Genomic DNA, 20,480 nt, shown 5'->3' on the forward strand with positions numbered 1-20,480 from the left:
TGTCCAAAGCCCCTCTCCAGGTTTCCTGGAGCCCCTTTAGGCACTGGAGCTGCTCTAAGGTGTCCCCTTGAGGAGCCTTCTCTTCTCCAGCTGCCCCAGCCCAGCTCTCTCAGCCTGGCTCCAGAGCAGATCTGCTCCAGCCCTCACAGCATCTCCGTGGCCTCCTCTGGAATCACTCCAACAGCTCCACTTCCCTCTTGCCTTAGGGGCCCCAGAGCTATTAGTCTATATTTAGACTATAGCAAATATATTTAGTGTATATTTATATATAAAATAATAAACATTTAGTCTATATTTTTGTCCCCAAACAGAATCTACTTGACTTGTTTCTCTTTATCCAGCCTCTTTAAGTTCCAGAGACAGTCTTCCTAGTCCCTACGCGTTCTGTTCAGTTATCCTTACTCTGTTGACATGTTCCCCAATGTTTAATGAAAATGCTGTTGCATCATTCTAAGTTTGTGATGCTTCTCCTCTTAAGCATGCACATTGAAATGTTCATGTTTATTGGTGTATTTTAAAGTGTCTATAGATTTCATTAAATACTTGTGGATAGTGAAGCACTAGAAAAGTTGATGTGAGGAGTCTGTGGAATCAGTTTGGGTCTTGAAGGTTTGGTACAACCTTAAATTGATACTTGATCAGAAATTATGTGGATTGAGTTGATCATGGTTGGAAAAGAGAATTGTCCCATTTTGGGAACTGGGCTGGATGACTTTGTTGGAATCATAGACTTACATCTCTATGGCTGAAAATATTTAATAAGAATAATGGGACACTTGAAAGTAAAGTAAAGAGCTCTTGCAGGACCCTGCTTTAAATACTGAACAGCCAAACTTCTATTTTCATGTTCAGGTTACTTAGCTATATGCACATTAAAATAGTTTTATTCTAAGTGCATTCACAATAGAGTGTCAGTTTTGGTCTCCTAAACAGTGGATTCAGTGCATCCAGCTGATTGAAAATGCAGTTTGTAGGTATAAATTGGTTCTTAATAACTTAAATGATCTTGAGCTATGTATGTTTTCAAATCTGTGGTATTTCTTTTGCAGTCTGTGTAGGGCAAATATGTGCCATGATTTCTTCAGGAGTTTCTTCCCTTTGTAACCTTAGCACTGGGATGAGTTTCTGTAAGTGTGACTTTGGGTTTTAATCCGCACTCAGGTTCAGAGAACAAGATTAACTTCGTTTTCTTATAGCAGCTAGCTTCAGGGTAGGGCTGGGCACCAGTGACCACTGAAAAGATGGACTGGGTGCTAACTCAACAGTGTAGACAGCAGCAGCAGTATCCAGCATTGCGTGGGGCAGAGGAGTAACTGAGAGGCTGACCTGTGTCTGTTTGTTGGAGGTTTAAGGAGGATCTCAGCACGGCAGTTTGGAGGAACTGAGAGTTCTTTATTGGATTGTTTGATCAGGAAGAGATTTGAAGTAGGGTGGGGTAAAAGGAGTGGTAAGAGTTTAGGATAGAACAGTGAAAGATGGGTATGAGAGACTTAGGTGGCTGACAGTGGGGTGTGGAGCTTAAACTTAGGGATGGAGCACATCTGGAATGGAATGAATTTGGAGGATTGAGGAACTGTTTTGGAAAGAGCCTCTGGGGCAGCAAGAGTGTGGAACTGGGTTGAGAGGGCAAGCACCTAGGGAAGGAATACAAAGGACTCCTGGTCAGGTGAGATGGGAACTGTGAGGTCTCCAGGGGTGAAAGTGAAGGTTTTCTATGTGCCCAGAATATCTCCAGCTGGGGTTCACTTTGAGATTGAGAACAAATGCCCATGTGGTCCTTCACTGCACCATACAGTGCTCTTATTGGAGATACCTTTCAGAGACACAATGGGCACTGAAGTATCAGACTTACTTTTAAGTCTCTTACATCTCAGGAGATTTTTCCTTTGGTTTTGATGCTGAATTTAACCTCATCTTCAACTCAATTTGATTTTCATACCCTGCACTGATAACTTTGTTATTTTTGTGTCCCTATTCAGGTCTACTGAAGGAAGTAGAATTTTTAGCAAAGGAGAAGTTAGATCTTCAGTGTCAGGCAGAAAAGGACCATTCCAACTTACGCTCTCAAATGAAAGTGTTGGAGGTGGAACTGGAAGAACAGCTGCATAGTAACCAAGATCTGGCTACCCAGTTATTGGAGGTTGCTGAATTAAAACAGCAAATTCAAGTGCTTGAAAAACAGCTTAAAAACCAGCGACAATTCATGGATGTAAGCAAGCTTGGTTCTACCTTTCGATGGCTTTGGAGGTGATAAATACTCCTTCTAGCTTGTGGCTGAGACTGGGAAGATTGTCCCTAAAATGGGATACTTTCCATTTTGTTTCAAATTAAGACCTTGGTATTCTACTCATGTAAAGGTAGTTTTTTAATTGCCTTTCTATAATATTACGGAATAATTTCTTTCTTTTTATTGATTGCTAATTGTAATTTGTATGTACATCAGAGGCAAAAAGTTTGTTGTCCCTTTGATTTCCTTTTCTGTAACTTGAGCTATACTTTCAGGACTGCTAAAAGGTGTTAATTTTGAAGTGAGCAGTTTCCTCACCACAAAAACAACCCCCACGTTTTTCTTGTACTCTTTTCTTGTACTCATCAAAAGATGAGATGCAGAGTTTCTATAAAAAGCTTTTCATTCTCTGGCTGGGTTTACAGGAACAAGCTATAGAAAGGGAACATGAACGTGATGATTTGCAGCAGGAAATTCAGAAACTGGAGGAACGGTTAAAACTTACAGCAAAATTGCAGACTTCAGGAAAGCCCAGGGAGTACAGGGTGAGTAAAATCACACTCAGTGGCCAAAGGAGCTTGTTTACTACCATTAGATACCAAAACCTGTGCTTTTTGGGTACCGGCTCTTGAGAGACATCTTTTGTCTGTTGTCACCCAGAGAGCAGTTTTCCCCGCAGCTGACTGGGCTACATTTATGCAGTGAGAGTATACTTACATTATTTCTTCTGGAGATGGAAAGAAATGTTGTATATACATCACAGTAAAGTTTCACAGCCTCTAAGTCTCGTTTAAATTAAATGAGGAGAACACAATACAGACACTTGACTCTACAGAGCACACGTAAGGGATGACTTCTGGGTTCTAAATGTGTTTAGTTTTACCACCTGTAACAGTTGTAAAAAGAGATGTTCTTTGTCTGCATGTCTTGAGCTATTTTAGTTGATAAATTACTCCTTTTTTTTTTTTTTTTTTTTTTAATGTGTTTGTGTTTGATTTCAAAGATTAACTTTTGCTTTTCTGTTTGTTGTTTTGGGTTTTTTTCACATAAATGAACATTATACAGAACGATGAATTGATTCTACAGGTATGGAAAACAGCATGAACATCCCTAACTTTTCTTTCCTTTTTCTTTCAGTCCCCTCTGTTAATTAGATCTGCTTTAGCTTTTTACCCCTGTTCTTGATATGTCAAGCCTTTAGTTTGCCTTGGAGATAAGGACACGTATTTTAGGGTGGCAGAACTCTTGCAGGGAGTGAGGAACTGCTTTCAGTTTAATTTCCTGTACTTAAGTGCTTCATTCTCCTGTCTTACTGCTCCCATGTATTACAGGCAGTTACATACTGTAAAAGAGCTTTTTGGCATGAAAGGAGAAGTTGAGGTTTAGAGTATGAAACAAGGATAATGGAATTTCAGTGATACACCATGCCTTAGTCTTCAGCTCTTGTTTATGGCCATGCTCTTAACAAAACTTCAGTGTGTATACTGCTTAATTTCATTTCCAGCTATTCATTTATGCAGTTTATGAACCTGTGCACCTTGGTGTTAGAAAAGCAGTACTTTTAGTATTCTCATCTAGTCTGTGATGCTCTCCATGCTTATTAATTTGACTAAATTAACTCTGTTCTTCTGTATTTCGCTAGAGGGTGTTCTTCTTTAGTAATATCTATAAAATACTTGGAAGATGTGAAGTTCTGTGTTAATACAAAGAATTTTTACTTTATTATGTTTGGAGTTTGTAGAAATTCAGACATTTAGTGATGAACAAAGCATTTAGTTTGTAAAATCTCATCTTCCTTATTCATTGATATTGACCAAATTATTTTTCCTTTAGGTTTCCCATTGCTTTCATATCTGAGCTTGCTTTCAATGTGCGTGATGACTTTATCACTTCCAGTGTAGTCTCTTACACTTGGTTCTCTCCTGCCTCTGTTACCCAAGCTCCTAGCCTTGCCTTCACTTTGATTACTGGGATGAATGAGTGACCATTTTCCTGGAGCTCTGTGCATGATTAGATCTCAAAATTAATATCCTCTTCATACTTGAGTGATCGGGGGGAAAAAAGGACCTGTTCTGCATTGACTACTGTGAATCTTTCTGATTTGCAGGCATTGAGTATGTTACGGTGCATATTTAGCTTTCAATTCTTGGTATTTTCCTTTAAACTGGAATTCCATGAAGTAATGAAAGCAGGGTCTGAGGTTACAGAAATGCATCTAATGCTATTACTAATAATTCATGTAATCTTGGGGTTTTTTAGCTTTAAACAAACAAAACCCAACCAAAACCCACTCCCACACCACATGACCCCTTTCGATAACCTCTGGGCCTTGAGTACTTTGCAAGAATACTGCCAATATTAAGAGTACTCAAATGTGTATTTAAGAGCTGCTGGATTTGGAAAACAAGAGTTCAGAAAGTTACTTTTTCATCCTTCCTGTTCACATCTAGTTTTACTTTCATCTGGAATTTTACCACTACTGTAGTCCATAGTAGAACTCTACCTGCTCTGCCATGAAATTACTCTGGCCACCAATTGGAAGTTTCTTGTATTTCCTGAATATCTGTATAATGTGATTTCTGTGTAGGTAGAATCTTTACAAGCAGAAATAAAGGAGAAGATGGATGATTACAATAAGCTGTTACTAGAAAAGGAACAAAAACACCAAGAAATTACAGCTCGTGATAAAGAGATAGAAAAACTGGTGGCACAGATTGCAGAACTGAAGCACAGCGGTACTGAAGTCTCAAAGACCGTGCACTGCTTGGAACAGCAACTGCAGAAAATGAAGAAAGTGGAAACTGAATTAAAACAAGTAATTTTAAAATGCTTATTTAAATGAGTGGTGTTACGGAGACGGTGTCTTCACGGAGGATATCAGTGTGTTACAGTGGTGTTTGAGACTATACTATCCCTGGCACCTAGTTGTGAATTAAACTGTTGTGTCAATGGCAGGTATCACAGCCACAGTTTTAATCAAGCTTTGGTTTTACTTTATTATATAGATATTTACTATATGATATGGAACTATAAGCCTACTTACTACAGAGACTGCTTTCTGGTAGTTGTCATGTTTGCATAGATCAGAGTAGCTCTTTTGCTCTCTGACAATTCCCAAGAAGATAGTGTTACTGAATATGAAACATTGTGGGTCTTCAATAAGTAACTATGTTTAAAATCCTATTTTAATTGGTAGTTCTTCTTGCTATGTGTCTTTGGAGCCAGATCTGTTTGCCGGACTCTACATTTCGTGCTTTCTTTCTACTGCAGATTTAGTCACAGCTTAGAGTTAAGAATAACATTTCATTTAGCAAAAGTATTTGTCTTTTACCAAACATCTAAGTAACCTTTTCTACCTTAAACTAAATATTTCAGTTCCCTCCCAGCAGTTTTCATTAGTTTAGTACTGCTGGCATGTCTGTCAAGTCTGAAGATTTAAGGTTGGCATGCTGTAAACTAAATTGATTAGTTTAATTGCTAAATCTGTAAATATTTGCTTCCATTATTTTAATGTTTAAAATATTGAACAATTATTTATGTCATGCTTTAGCTTCAGATAATGTCAGACTAGTCACTTGTAGCTTATTAGCTATTATTATTCCCATATATTTAGCACTTGTGAGATTGCATCTGGAGAAGTGCCTGGTTTTAGACTCCCATGTACGTGAAGGACATTGGCATACTGGAGCAAGTCTAGCAAAGGAACATCAAACTGGTCAGGGGGCTTGAGGAAATGAGTTTTGAGGGGACGCTGGAAGAACGGGGTTTGTTTAGCTTTGCAGAGATCTTATTGTTGGCTACAACCACATAATATGAGGTTATAAAGAAGATGGAGGCAGACTTGGAGGTGTGTAGTGTAAGGATAAAAAGCATAAACTGCAACAGGGGGAATTCCAATTAAATGGGAAACAGTCATATCAAGGGCAGCCAGATTTTGAAAAAGGGGCTCATTGTGGCAGTGCTATCTCTGTGACTTGGAGATGTTCAGAATTCAGCTGGCCAAGGCCCTGAGCAGAGCCAGCTTGGTTCTGCTTTGAGTCGGAGGTTGGACCAGAGAGCTCTAGAGACCCTTCCCAACTTGAGCCATTCTGTGATTTTATCCAAACACGCAAGAGCCATGTCCATCAGCTTTAGGTCTGGCCTGCCTTGAAGTGGATGGAGACTGTGATGCTGCTGTTGGCAAGTTGCTCTTGTCTCTAAAATCTTAACTTTCTGTTACCCACACAAATTCAAATATTGTTTTAGCTGTTTGAATGTCCTACTCTTAAAAATCCTAAATAAGCCAAATTCAGGCTCTTGGTTTTGTTTTTGACTTCTTCCAATAAACTAATTAATCAGTTTTAAACAAGGTTATATCATTCTATTTGCCAATTGTAGGCATTGTAATAGCTTGTCTTAGAGCAATTTTGACAGTAAATAAGTGCCAATGGAGCTCTAAGAATGATTGCGCGTCACGGCATTTTCCTGTAAAAGTAGACACAGTGTGCATGGCATGGCCCCAACTTCCAACATATGACAAATGTATTGCAGCTACTGGAGACAAGTGCCAATAAGAAATAGGTCTGGAAAGAATAATTTTGAATACAGAATGGTATCTTTGTGAAGAATACTGTCTAAACTCACAGCTAGCGGATCCTTTTGTCCTGCTTTTATGTGCATGGAGCAGGTCTTTGTCTTCTTCTGCTGCAGTTCCTTTCAGTTGTTTAGATTGATACATACACAGAATCCCAGACTGGTTTGTGTTGGGAAGGACCTTAAAGCTCAGTTCCACCCCCCTGCCACAGGCAGGGACACCTTTCACTAGAGCACGTTGCTCCAAGCCCCTGTGTCCAACGTGGCCTTGAACACTGCCAAGGATGGGGCAGCCACAGCTTCTCTGGGCACCCTGTGCCAGCGCCTCAGCACCCTCACAGGGAAGAGCTTCTTCCTTATATCTAACCTGAACTTCCCCTGTTTCAGTTTAAACCCATTCCCCCTTGTCCTATCACTACAGTCCCTGTTGAAGAGTCCCTCTCCAGCATCCTTGTAGCCCCTTTCAGATACTGGAAGGCTGCTCTGAGGTCTCCATGCAGCTTCTCTTTGACACTTGCAGTTAGGGTTGTGCTGGGAGGATTGATCATCCTTTTGCTTGAGGTCTTGAAAGTGGGGTTCATTGAGGGAGTCTGCTGTCCTATGGATTCTGGTATCAGTGGAAGAAGATGCCATGTTTGACTACATCTGTTTGGGCATCCAGAAGAATGTTTTCAGTGAGTGTACATAAAGCTCTGACTTTTGCTTGGGTTGCCACTTTTTTTTTTTTTACTGGGTCACCATAGGAACCTCAGAATTTACCAGCTGGGGAATGCCAGGACAATCTTAACTTGTGTCCAGAGCTATGGCACACTTGCAGCTCTGCTGTTGAGTAAATGTGGGAAAATCTGAGGTAAGGTAGCCCAGTTCTTCAGGAATATGGATTGGCACATGGTTACTGGAGGGGTTTTGTGGGTCATCAAGATACTGTGGGTAATGTCTTAGTTTTACTTGATATAAAACCAAGAACGGCTCTGTTGTTGCTTGGATTTTGATGTTATGTGAGTCCTTTCATGTATGGCAGCAGGATGCCTGAGGGGCTGGCTAATACCATGTGTTTCATGTGAGTGAGCCAAAAACATTTGGTTGTTTTGAATTCCTGTCTCTTTATAGGCCATTGGGATTATGTACTACTTGTACTGGCGCTTGTTGGGGGTGATGAAGTATTTTGGCAGGGTTGTTCTGTTAGGTGGGTATGTATATTGACAATAATTAATTCTAGCATAAAACAAAAAATGTCTTTTACAGGATAAAGAGGCATTGCAACAGCAACAGTACAATAACCTGATTCAGATCTCTGCCCTCCAGTCCAAATTGGATGAAGCAAGGCACAGAGTGCCACCAGATAGCAGTGCTGCCCCGGTGCTGAAGGAGCAGTTAGAAGCAGAGCAGGAAGCACTTCAGTCAAAAGAAAGAGAAGTAAGAGTTAGTGCAAACATGTAGCTGGACATTTAAGCCATTCAAAAATCCAATGACTGATGTTGTAGTCAGTGTGCCTCTTTTCCAGAATTCTCCATGCTTTGGCCTGAACTAACCTTCCTTTTTCTTGCTTTGTTCTGTTTTGTCATCCCTCTGCCCATCTGTCTCCTTTCCCACTGGAAACTGTCTTGTGATAATTCACATCAACTTGGACACTGATTGATCAATATTTGTTGTAAACTGATCTTCCAGAGTTGAGGTGGAGCAGAAGGTAGATACATTTGGGTTCATGTTGAGAGTGAGTGATAATTCCTATAAGAACAGAAGGGTCAAGTGCTCATAATAGTGTCATCTGACCTCCTCTGTTTTGCAAGCCAAAAAAGTTCATGATGAGTTCTCATGTGAAGCTGAAACACAGTATAACTGGTCACGTTATTTAGAACTACTATTGGATTTACATGCACAGATACGTACACCCACCACTGTGTGTTTATGTGATATTTCATCATTATTATTGTATCTGTAATATGCTGTTTGTGTGTGTGTGTAGAGTCCAGTTTAGGATGTGCAAAGAAGAAAAACATGGCTCATCCTGTACTTATTTGTATACCATTGTTTCAAGAGCAGCAAGCTAATAAGAACTAATTTCTTATCAATGTAAGTTCCATGTCTCTTATGAAGTCTGACTTCGGGAGCCACTAAGCCTTTTCCATTCTCAAAGGAATGGAATTCTCACCCATGAAGGCAAGAGATGATAAACAAACCTGTGGGTGGCAAGATCACAGTGTTTCCAAATAGCTCTCAAGCTTTCAAACAGCTACAAGGAGTGAAATGTGTAGTTACTGACTCCTTTTACAGGTCAAAGGAGTCAATGCTCGGAACTGTTTCAGTTGCTGTGTTACTGGGATTAGCACTACAGGGCTAATTTCTATCTTCTAGAAGGAGGAGAACGGTGATTATGTTAACTGCTTATGATTACATTAGACATCAAATGCTAACATTTGATGTTGTTATGTCAGCTTACATCAGTCAAGCTTTGATTGTTCAGAACACAGATTAACAAATCTTTTATGAGCAGTTAGATTTTTTGAAAAAGAAGTGGAAAACCACCTTTGCAGTACTTTGATTTTGCAGCTGAGGAGCTGGAACATCAGCTTCTCACTTTCTTTTTATGTCTCAAGTATTCTATTCATGCAAATTGATTAGAGAGAGTTTAAATCTTAGAATTTGCTGAAGTTACTTGTTCTCAGTAAATAAGGTGATGAAGTTTTTTCTGCTTAGATCAGGACTTCATTGAAACAACTATGCCTTTTCTTCTTTCTTTCAGATTGCAAGCTTGTTAGACCAACTAGAGCAGTATAAAGAGAATTTGATCAGTAAAAATGAGGAGATACTGCAGCTGAACTTGCAGTTAGAGATGCAAGAAAAGCTTAGCACTTCCAGCATCAGCCAGCTTCAGTTAGAGAATGCACACTTGAAGGTAGGTTTCCTTAGCTGTAGTGTCCATCCGCTCAAACTTCAGAGCCTGCTTTCTTGAGTGCTGTGGTCTTCATCTTGTGATGTTATAAACAGATACTTAGTTTGTTTCTCTTGTCAAGGGGATATTGCATTACTGTTACAAGGCTAATGCCGGACATTGTAGAACACCCCCAACAATGCTCTAGATTCAGGCTTATGGCATTATCTTCTACAGTAATTTGATTTGATTAAAAAAACTTAGCATTTTTCTGGCCCTGACAGATTGTTACAAGTTAGAAAACTGGCTGATTGTCAGTCTGGCAACTAGAGTGTTCATCTCTTACCTTAACAGTTGAGATACACTGTGGCAATCTAATCCAGTAGTACTAATCCAACGAAAGTAGCTGTAGTTCTGTTCTTGAGTTCTTTAACTTTATAGTAGGGAAGAGATTGTTTAAATAAAGCCATTAGTTCTGTTCTGCCATTAGGTTAGCAGAGAAAGTAAGTCCTTTCTAATGAGATTGCTGTTTCTTTCTGATCAGGAGGATCTAACAAAACTTCATGTGAAGCAAAATCAGGATCTGGGTATTAGTGAGTCTTCAACTTTATCATTCCCACAAGCACTACTTGAAGAAAAGAATCAAGAAATCGATCACTTGAATGAACAAATGAGGAGGCTGCAGCACGAGCTAGAGAGCACTCTGGAGGATAAAGTAAAAGTACTTACTCTATGGTCATTACTTGATTTTTGGGGGAAGAAAGAGTCTTACTGTAAATGAAATCTATTCCGAGTAGCTACCAGCTCAAGTGTGCAGTTCTTCCTGCTGTAAAATGTGTGACTTAGTGCCTGTGTGATTCAGGAGGAAAATGTCACTTAAAGTCTATGTGCAGTAGTAATTCCGCCTACATACAGTAATATTCAGACTTTATCCTTTTGCTCAGGTTGTGGAAGACCAAAAATCTGAAATTGAAGAGCTCAGATCACTTGTTGAGCACCTTCGCAGTGACCAGGAAAGGCTGCGTAAGGACAAAGATGAAGAGGTAGAGCAACTCCATGGAGTGATTGAGAAGCTTCAGAAAGAGCTGGCACAACTCGGACCAGCATGTCATGAGCTTAGTGACAACCAAGATGATCTCTATCAACTTACATTGGGAAAGCCAGTGGAAAACCTTCAGAATGAGTTGAAGAAGGGACTGTTGGACTGGCAGGGTGATATTGATCCAAACAGAAGAAACTTATTGCTACTCGCCAAAGTGAGAGAACTTCAAGAGGAGGCAGAGCTTATCTCAGCTGCTAGAGAAGCTCTGCAGCACCAACTGGAAGAGAAGGAATCACAGTTCAAACTGGAAGTGGAAATTTTGGAGAAAAAATGCCAAAAATTACGGGAGTCGTCCGAGCAGCATGTTGCAGAGCTGACCTCTCTGAGAACACAGTACAATGCGCTTCAGGAAGAGCACAGCCTTTTCCAAACCCGTTTTTCTCAGAGGGAGGCTGAAGCCAGGGTGACTTCTTCTCGCCTTCAAGAACTTGAAGAGGCTGTGAGAGAAAGGGAAGCAAATATTCTAGAGAAAAATAGGCAAATGAAGAGAATGGCAGATCAACGAGAAGCTGACACAACCGAGTTGCAACACTTAACAAAAAAGGCAGCAGAGCTTCAAACTGAGTTGGAAAAGAGAGATGCAAGTCAGGCTCAAGATGTTTATAGTCTTCAATTAGAAGTTTCTAGACTTGATTCCCAGGTGCAAGCACTGAATCAGAAAGAAACAGCTTATCAGAGAGAAATCAGTGAGCTGCAAGGTGGCACTGCAAAACTGAAAGATCAAATCAAAGCATATGTGAAAGAGCTTGAAGCCTTACAACTGGAAAGAGGTGAGCTGGTTTCACAGTTGGAGTCGTACAAGCCAAGGGAGCAATGTGATCAGGAGGAGACTCGCCTTCGCAAGCCTCTCTGCCAGAGAGAAAGAAAAGGCATAGCCCTTAAAAGAGGAATGGAGGAATTGGAAGAACTGGAGGCAAATGTTGATCAGCCACTTGCAGTACTGGCTTCCCCCACTGATAAACAAGTATGTGATTTGGGTTTAATAGTATTATATTTTTTAAAAAATAAAGCCCTTTAGTTTATTCTTTTCAGTGCTGTAAGAAAGGGTGAACATGAATACTGTGACATAAAAGTGGCCGTGGTGAGTCAGTTGAAGGGTCTATTCATGGTTTCTCCAGCAGTTGCTAGAGGTAGATGCTTAGAAGAACTAAGAAGAGGCCAAGCATGCATGGAAACCTAATCCAGTCAGTTTTTCTGAGCTGGGTATGGTTTGGGGCATGGATCCTAAGGTATGGGTTGGGTGTCGGCAGTGGGGGAGCTGCAGAGTGGCCTCCCTGACAAAAGGCCAGGGTTGCTCCATGCTGGCAGAGCTGGTTCCACCACAGGCCACAGCAGAGCGGGTCAGCCACATGTGTGGCACTCCTGCAAAAACATATTTAAGATATAATGGGTAAAATGCTGCACAGGCAGTGAGGAGTGAGGGGAAAGAAGTGTGAGAAACAGCCCGTTGACGAGACCATGCTAGAGCAGATACCCACACAGCAGGAGAGGACGTAGAGGGGTTTGGAATGAGAGCCCTTGTAGCAAGGTAGGCAGGGATGTCTCTGCAGTTTGAAGGTGGAAGTGTAGCCTTGGCCTGGTCAGTGACTATGCCTCACTATGGGAAAGAGGATGGAAAGGTTCTGTGCCCATTCAGATACCCAAGCCCTCAGGCTGGAAAATAGTCAGTTATGTGCAAGGATCACATCAAGTAGGGAAGTATTCAAGGCCAGGTTGGACAGAGCGTTGGGCAACATGGTCTGGTGTGAGGTGTCCCTGCCTGTGGCAGGGGGGGAGAACTGAATGATCTTAAGGTCCCTTCAAATCCAAACCAGTCTGTGATTCTATGTTGTTGTTCTTTGCAGTGACTAGAAGTAGATGGTCAAAAGTTTCTCCTGCATTGAAATGGCAGGCACAGGAACTGTCTGTAGGCTTCTTAACCATTTTTTCCTAGTGCCCTGGGTCAGGAATTAAGATAAATTTATCCAGTTAGTAAAGCAACAGGTTTTGGTGTCTATTTGAACATAGGAAGATCGTCTACACTTTAAGGAATACCATTTATTTCCTGATTGATACTAAAGTCAGCTCTGCAGAAAGACATTTGCTTATTGTACAGTTGTGGGGAGGTTTTCTTCTGCTATTGATGATATGCTTGTTAAAAAGCCTGGTTAGGTGGCATGTAAAATATACTAAAGCATCAGATAATAGATACAAGTATTATATTTGAAAAGATCTTTTGAAGTTAATGCTTTTCAGTTTTTAAAATCATATTTAAATTCTGTTACACAATTAACATGTGTTATTTCATTGTAGGACAAAGATGAAGTTGTGTTTGACTCAAAGACTCACAATCTAAATCCAAAAACTCCAATCAAGCAATCAGAAGAAAATATCTTGAGTTGGGAATTGGATGCAATCAACAACTCTGAAGAGGAGCAAGATTTGAAAAAGCAGTGCCAGCAAATGTTGGAAAGTCATCAAACTCCTGATGCTCCGAAGCACAACTTGAGCATAGGCAAAAGCAATTTGACAAGTTTCCAGGGTTTCACTGCAGGTGTGGCTTCGTGGGGATCACCGGAGATTATGAGAAAGCAAGACATAAGCATGGATGTTCAACCAGTCCTGACACCCTTTTCGGAAGTGGAAAGCACAGATCTTGAGATGATGCACACCAGGTCATCCATACAGGAAGATAATTCTGGATTGCTGGGGTATTCTAACCTGTATGAAAACAGCAGTGACGAAGCAGCAGTGGGAGCAGATAGAAAATCTCCTGCTTTCTCGGGAAGTACCTACTCTATTGATGATGACCAAGATATGGAGAAGAAGATTTTGGTAAGTGATATCTCGTATCTGATTTAATTCTAATTAAACAAGACTGCTCAGCTCAGTCCCCCTTGGATCACTGTTGGTCTATAGGCTCCAAGTAGTAGAGCCTTACACAGCAAGAGGGGTGTGTAAGGTTCTGGCCTGTATTAAAACACTGTTTACCACTGCTTCTGATAATCCTAATCCTAAAATAGAGCAATAAGCTGTTTACAGCTGGCTTTGTGTCCTGTGTGTCTGCACACTGCTGATGTGGTGTCAGTAAAAATCTGGGTATTATTCTCATGCTCTCAAAAGACTTTTCAGATCCTGGTACTTTTGCAGTGGCACAAGCAGGAAGTGGATGATAAAGTGGTGATAATACTTTATGTGCAAGTAATTGAACTGAAACATGTAAAAGTGTTTTGCTTCCACAGTACTCAATTGACTGTAGAAGTTGTCCACTCACAAATATCTGCCATTGAGTGTTAGTAGAGACTGAGTAAAAATTGAAGAATAGAATCATAGAATCATAGAATAGTTAGGTTTGGACAGGACCTTAGGATCATCTAGTTCCAACCCCCCTGCCATGAGCAGGGATACCACACACTAAACTGTGTTGCCGAAGGCTCTGTCCAGCCTGGCCTTGAACCCCTCGAGGGTTGGAGCATTCACAACTTCCTTGGGCAACCTATTCCAGCACCTCACCACCCTCACTGTGAAGAACTTCTTCCTTATATCTAACCTAAAGTTCCCCTGTTTAAGTTAGTGGCAATATTTGGTATATTGTGTCTGTATCATCTTGCAGGAAGATAAAGTCTGTACTTCAGAAAATGAATCTTCAGTTGTATATTGTTGTGCCTTGCTTTTGAAGGGCAATTAATGATAAATATATGCCCCTTTCTTAACAGACTATTGAAAAGGATCTAAAAATGTGATGGAATGCCTTCCAGTGTTACATTCACCATGGGATTTTCCATCTCTAACACTAGAGATGTGGGCATTTGCTAAACTCTGCACTAGTAACAAAGTTGTTATAAGATGCAGAAAACTCTACAGCTAGATTAAAAAACTAAACTCATATGAAAAATTTCTTTCCAAGCAGATGAGAGAAGCTGATAATCTGACATTAACCCCTTCGGATTTACAAGATGATGTAAGATCAAGAGCATCTGCCATAGATGAGATGAGTGATGAATATGGCAGCAGTAAGTTGAACTTTGGAGACTCCTTTCACCTTGCACTTCATTATAAAAATGTTACAACATTTCCTCTTTCTCCCATTTTCTTTTATTGTAGCTCTTTTAATTGAAGGCTATGCCTTTGTCAGGTGGATCTTTGTTTAGAGAGACTTGTATATTTGTAATAGTGGAAGTCTGCTTTGACCTTTCCAACTTTGCATTCTGAAAAGAAAGCATGGGGTTTTAGAGAGTCCTGACTTAACTGTAATACTTTCTCTGGTGCTAAAGGCAACTTACAACCCTTTTACTTGTTGTACTTAGTTGAGATCTCACCAAATAACTTCAGCTGACCCTGCATTCAAACTAGGAGAAGAAATCATGGATATTTTGCAAGTGGTTATGCTGGTTTCAAGTGCTTTTCATCTTTGTAACACTTGTGGGGGGGCTGTCTCTTTCTTCAGATACCAGCTCAAATTTGGCAGCTAAACTGAAGCAGGAGCTACAAACATCAGAGCACCTAGATGCTAGGTTCATGGCTTATCTGCAGTACCGTGGAATGTTTCCAGATTTTATGGAATCAGTGAGAGAAAAGGAAATACTTTCACCACAGCTGAAGGTAATACATGATTAATAGAAGCAATTTAAAACTGCAACAGCAGAAATGAAATGCTAATATAAAACAGTTAGCTGTGACCTTTACACTGTGGAAACTGTTCTGTAATGGTTTAAAATTCAAGTTGATGTTGGTTCTTCTGTAATTATTTCATCTCTCATATGAGAAATTTCCTGACATTTGTCTTGCTTGTACTTGCTAGAATTGAAGATTTTGCTAGGACAGCACTAGTGATGTTCCAGAATTTGACAGTACAAGGACTAATTGATCTGATTTATGGGTTTGTCGTGGAGGCTTTACAGAAAGCTGTTTCCTAAGCAAGCATAGCTAGCTGACATCATGCTCCCCTGCCTATTCTTGTCATTCTGATATGATGGAGAGCTGTGGGAACACTGCTACAAGATGTGGAGGGAACTTTTCAAAGTCAGTTCAAGGAGCTTTAAGAATATACAGAAGACTGAGCAGTGATTGCTTACTGTAGTCAGCAAGACAAGTTTAAGGAAGTGTATGCATGGGCCTCTTTGGTTTGGTGCTGCAGCTGAACAAGCTCTCAGCCATTAGAGGAATCCCAGCCTGTGAAGGGGAGAAATTCAGTGCTCCAAATCAGCAGGCTACAGGGGGTTCTTAAATAATGAGAAACCAGAAGAAACACACTTCCTAGAAAGTGAATGCTGCCTCCTCAAATGTTTAGCAGATTCTTTCAGCTTGCTCAACAAAACAGAGGAAGATCTGTATAATGAAGTAAGGCTGTGCAAGGGGAAGGTAAGTCTGAATCCAGACTTACACTGGCTGACACAAGTAACTCACAAGATGAAGGAGAATGAACCTTTATCTCAGCTCAAGGCAGAAGGAAGAACCTTCCTCCATCCTCTGAAGTGTCCCTTCAAAACAGGCATGATGCTCTGGCACTGGAGAATGAAAAGCACATTGAGTAACTGACATGATGAAGGAAAAGCCAACAGTGCAAAGGTGATGCAACCACCTACTTAGAACCTGTGGTACCAGAAAAGCTTGTAAAGTATCAGTGATCAGAAATTCCTTACTGAGGGTGCACTGAAGCACCAGCATTTGCCATCCAGACAGTTCCTCTAGAGATATTTGCTGCCTACCAGGAGCTTGAATTCGTGCTATCACTGAGAGGCTGCCAAGCCTAGTGAACCCTGCAGATAACCATCTGCTCCTACTATTCCATGTAGGAACAGTAATACCATAACTGTATGCAATAACAATACTGTAACAAGGCAATTTGGAACCATCAAAAGAGACTCTGTGTCCCTCAGATGAATGTTAAAAGGATTGAGAGCACAGATGGTCTTCTCGTCTGTCCTCCCAGTCAGAGGAAGGAGTTCAGGATGGAGGACTCAAACAGGAAAATACCTACCTGTGTAGCTAGTGTAACCTGTACTTAAGGTTTTGATTCTGTCATGGACAGATCTGTTGGGAGCTGATGGGATTCACCTGACCAAGTAGGACAAGAGTGTCTTCACCAATAAACTGGTCAAACCTATAAGGAGAGCTTTAACTTAGACTTAGCAAGAGAAAGGGGTAGAGTTTTGAGCTACAGAGAAGAGCCAGGAGCAGCTGATGTATTAGGAACAACAGGAAAACACCTATGAAATGCCTCAAAGGACACTGGAACAGGTTGCCCAGAGAAGCTGTGGATGAGGCTTTAAGCAACCTGGTCTAATGAAAGATACCCCCATGTGCCAGAGCTTGGACTAGATGATCCTTAAAGGTCACTTCTGTCCCAAATCTGTATCTGAAAAGTAGTATTTATCAAAAGCATAGTTTCACAGACTTTGTGGAAGAGGTGAATTTTATTTTATCTTAAGAAACAGTTTCTTCTCTGGATTGTCAGTCTAATCTTTACTGACTGTAAGATCTGAATGCAAATTCCAGTACTGGATGTTTAGTTGGAACAATTTACTGTGCTTCTGTTGTTCATGTTTACTAAGGTTTTCATCATTTAGCATTGGTTCTTGAAGTAATCACTCTTTTGGTTCAAGTGACAGGAAAGCAGCTCAAGTTGGTTCAAAAGTTAAGTCATTCAAAAAGTGCAAAGAAAGAAAATGAGGATTTATAGAGAAGTACTCTGTGGTGGTGTTGTTAAAGTGAGTAGCAACGAGGAACAGCTCCGCATCAGGCTGGAATATTTCTGATGAGATTTGTGTAGAAAAGGACTTAAATCTCCAGTGACCTTCCTTGAAAAGAGACCAGGAAACATCTGTGCGTGATGTAATAGTTTGTGTACAGGGAATTTATTTAAAAGAGATTATTTTTCCTGACAGTGTCACAGGAAACAATTTCCACTGTGTAATTTATTAAGACTGATTATTTTGGGAGATGTTATTTGTACGTAAGCTACTAAATTAAGCCAAAGTTGTCTAAATACATAATTCAGTTTTCTGGCATCACTGGGGTTTAGTAACCTAGCTTCACACTTGACAGAATTTAATGTATTCCCAGGAGCCTTTGCTAAAGAGTTCAGAAACAACAAAGGTAAAGCACAGTCCTTTGGCTTAATTGCATATTAGTGTGTGGATGCGCACAGCAATAAAGTGCTCTGGCTGAGGCTTCCATTTGTACTTTAATATTGTGAGTACACTATTTAACAGTACAATGGCCACTGTATTCTTGAATTAGTTGTGGGGAGATAAAAATTCTCTGGTAACTGTTGACTCACTGCATGTGTGTTTGAGTATGGGTATTGGTTCATTCAGCATTCCAAGTAGCAGGGCAGACCGTGTTTTTATCTGTATCGCGCATATCAGACAGTTACCTTATTTTCCTTGTCTAGTGCTCTCTCATCTTGCTCTTACACTGCCAGGATGCTGATGCCTATCTCCTAACATTATGCCTTTTGTCCTCAGGCTGTGCTGAAGATGGTGTATGAGGAGAGCCGCAAAATCCTGGCTTTATCAGAATGTCCCTTTGATTTGAGGGAGCTGAAAAACGTCCATCAGACCCGAGCAGCAATGGAGGGATGGCAGAAGGAGGGCTTAGCCCTGCTGGATGCTATACAGTCACTGAAAGACTACCTTGGCAAGGTGGCAGATAGAGGAGACAAGGTATGACACTAAAAATATGCTTTAAAGCAAGGATATGAGGAAAGGGTGAAGGAGCTGGGCCTGTTCAGCCCAGAGAAGAGAAAGCTCGGGGAGGACCTGATCAGTGTATAAGTGGAGCTGTTGGAGTGAGTCCAGAGGAGGCCACGGAGATGCTGTGAGGGCTGGAACAGCTCTGCTCTGGAGACAAGCTGAGAGAGCTGGGCTGGGGCAGCCTGGAGAAGGCTCCTTAAGGGAGACCTTAGAGCAGCTCCAGTGCCTAAAGGGGCTCCAGGAAACCTGGAGAGGGTCTTTGGACAAGGGCCTGTAGGGACAGGACAAGGGGAATGGCTTTAACGGGCCAGAGGGGAGACTGAGATGAGCTCTGAGGCAGAAGCTCTTCCCTGTGAGGGTGCTGAGGCGCTGGCACAGGGTGCCCAGAGAAGCTGTGGCTGCCCCATCCCCGGCCGAGTTTAAGGCCAGGGTGGACACAAGGGCTTGGAGCAACCTGCTCTAGTGGAAGGTGTCCCTGCCCGTGGCAGGGGATTGGAGCTGGATGAGCTTTGAGGTCCTTTCCAACACAAACCATTCTGTGATAAGTATGTGAAGGGAGGGTGTCCAGAGGATAGGGCCAGACTCTTCTTGGTGGTGCCGCGTGATAGGACCAGAGGCATAAACTAAACTAAAACACACGGGCAGTTCCAGCTAAGTATGAGGAAGAACTTCTTTACTGTGAGGGTGACTAAGCATTGGAGTAGGTTGCCCAGAGAGATTTTGTAGTCTCCATCCTTGGAGCTACTCAGGAGCACTCAAGACGCAATCCTGAGTGATATGCTCTAGTTGATGCTGCGTGAGCGGAGAGGTTGGACTAGATGACCTCCAGTGGTCACTTGCAACCTCAACCACTCTGTGATTCTGTGAAGGTAACCAGTTTTTTACTCTATAGAAATATTGATATGTAGTTTGTGTGTGTGTGCTGTATGAGGAGCAAGGGACTCTTTCTGAGGTTGAAACAGTCCTCTTTAAGCACCATTGGTCTGCTGAAATTAGCAGGTTCGTACACTCTTACACAGGAATGAGATGAAGGACAGTAGGTTACACACTGAGAAAGATGCCATTTAAAATATATATATTTTTTAACAGGAATTCTCAGGGATTGCTGCTGACTGGAGAGGAGAACTTCTGCAAGCAGTACAGAGTGTGTTTGAGAAGGAGAGAAATGTGTTGCAAATTGACTTGAAGTCTCACTTCTCCAATTCTGGGTCTGGTGGGGATGGTTCATTAGGAGAAAAGCTGGAGTATATCATGAAACAACAGGTAAGAAAACCTCTTCAAGTGTTATGCTTCTAAATTCTATCCAGAATTCTATCTAGAGCTTCACAGACCTCTCTTGCAAAGGGTAGATACTGAGCTAACTCCGAATCTGGGAATTTTTGCTTCTATAATTAATATTTAGGTTTTAGGTACTGACCAAATGGTCTGTAGTAATAATTATGTGTCAACCATTATTAATAACTATTATTCTGTTTGGAAGCTAGTGAAGTGGATTTTTTCTTTGTTACTTACTGTTAATATTTTGTAATATGATGCATGAACTTAGTGCCACAGTATAAAACTTGAACTGGAAGGGTGTCTGTAGGGTTCATATTTTTAGGAAATATGGGAATAACCTTGTGGATTTGATAGGATTTGGTTTGTTTTCAGGAGGAGCAGAGGCAGATGGTTGTAGAGCACCTTTTCTCCTCAGACCGGAATAGCTTGCTCTCAGAAATACAGGACCTCCGAGCTCAGCTACGTATGACACATCTTCAGAACCAGGAGAAGCTACAGCAGTTACAGGAAACCCTTACCAATGCAGAGGAACATGGGAGCAAACGAGAACATCACCTTCGGAGGAAAGGTACTATCACACAAGTTCTTGTTACCTGGTCTTCTGTGCCAGTTCTTTCCTTTTTTTGCTTGGAAGATAAAAGGCAAAAAAAAAAGATTGTTTAGCAAAGAAACAGATCGCAGAATCCCAGACTGGTTTGGGTTGGAAGGGACCTCAAAGCTTCCCCTGTTGCAACAGCCTGCCATGGGCAGGAA

The 20,480-nt window shown here is 41.2% G+C and overlaps 1 protein-coding gene across 1 annotated transcript in view; it reads left to right on the forward strand.

Moving 5' to 3' along the window:
- Nucleotides 1-20,295, forward strand: part of PCNT (pericentrin) — a gene marked incomplete at both ends in the record, with an annotated part of 63,993 nt that extends 43,698 nt beyond the window's left edge. The window contains 13 exon segments of the mRNA XM_010024988.1: nt 1,980-2,209; nt 2,653-2,772; nt 3,293-3,313; nt 4,815-5,042; nt 8,045-8,215; nt 9,543-9,695; nt 10,219-10,386; nt 10,616-11,737; nt 13,066-13,587; nt 14,660-14,765; nt 15,200-15,354; nt 18,222-18,419; nt 20,100-20,295. Of these exon segments, the coding sequence (XP_010023290.1) occupies nt 1,980-2,209; nt 2,653-2,772; nt 3,293-3,313; nt 4,815-5,042; nt 8,045-8,215; nt 9,543-9,695; nt 10,219-10,386; nt 10,616-11,737; nt 13,066-13,587; nt 14,660-14,765; nt 15,200-15,354; nt 18,222-18,419; nt 20,100-20,295 (3,390 nt within the window).
- Nucleotides 20,296-20,480: the final 185 nt, after the last annotated feature.

The sequence above is a fragment of the Nestor notabilis genome, unplaced genomic scaffold (assembly GCF_000696875.1).
Source record: "Nestor notabilis isolate BGI_N333 unplaced genomic scaffold, ASM69687v1 scaffold15592, whole genome shotgun sequence".
Taxonomy (NCBI): Eukaryota; Metazoa; Chordata; class Aves; order Psittaciformes; family Psittacidae; genus Nestor; species Nestor notabilis.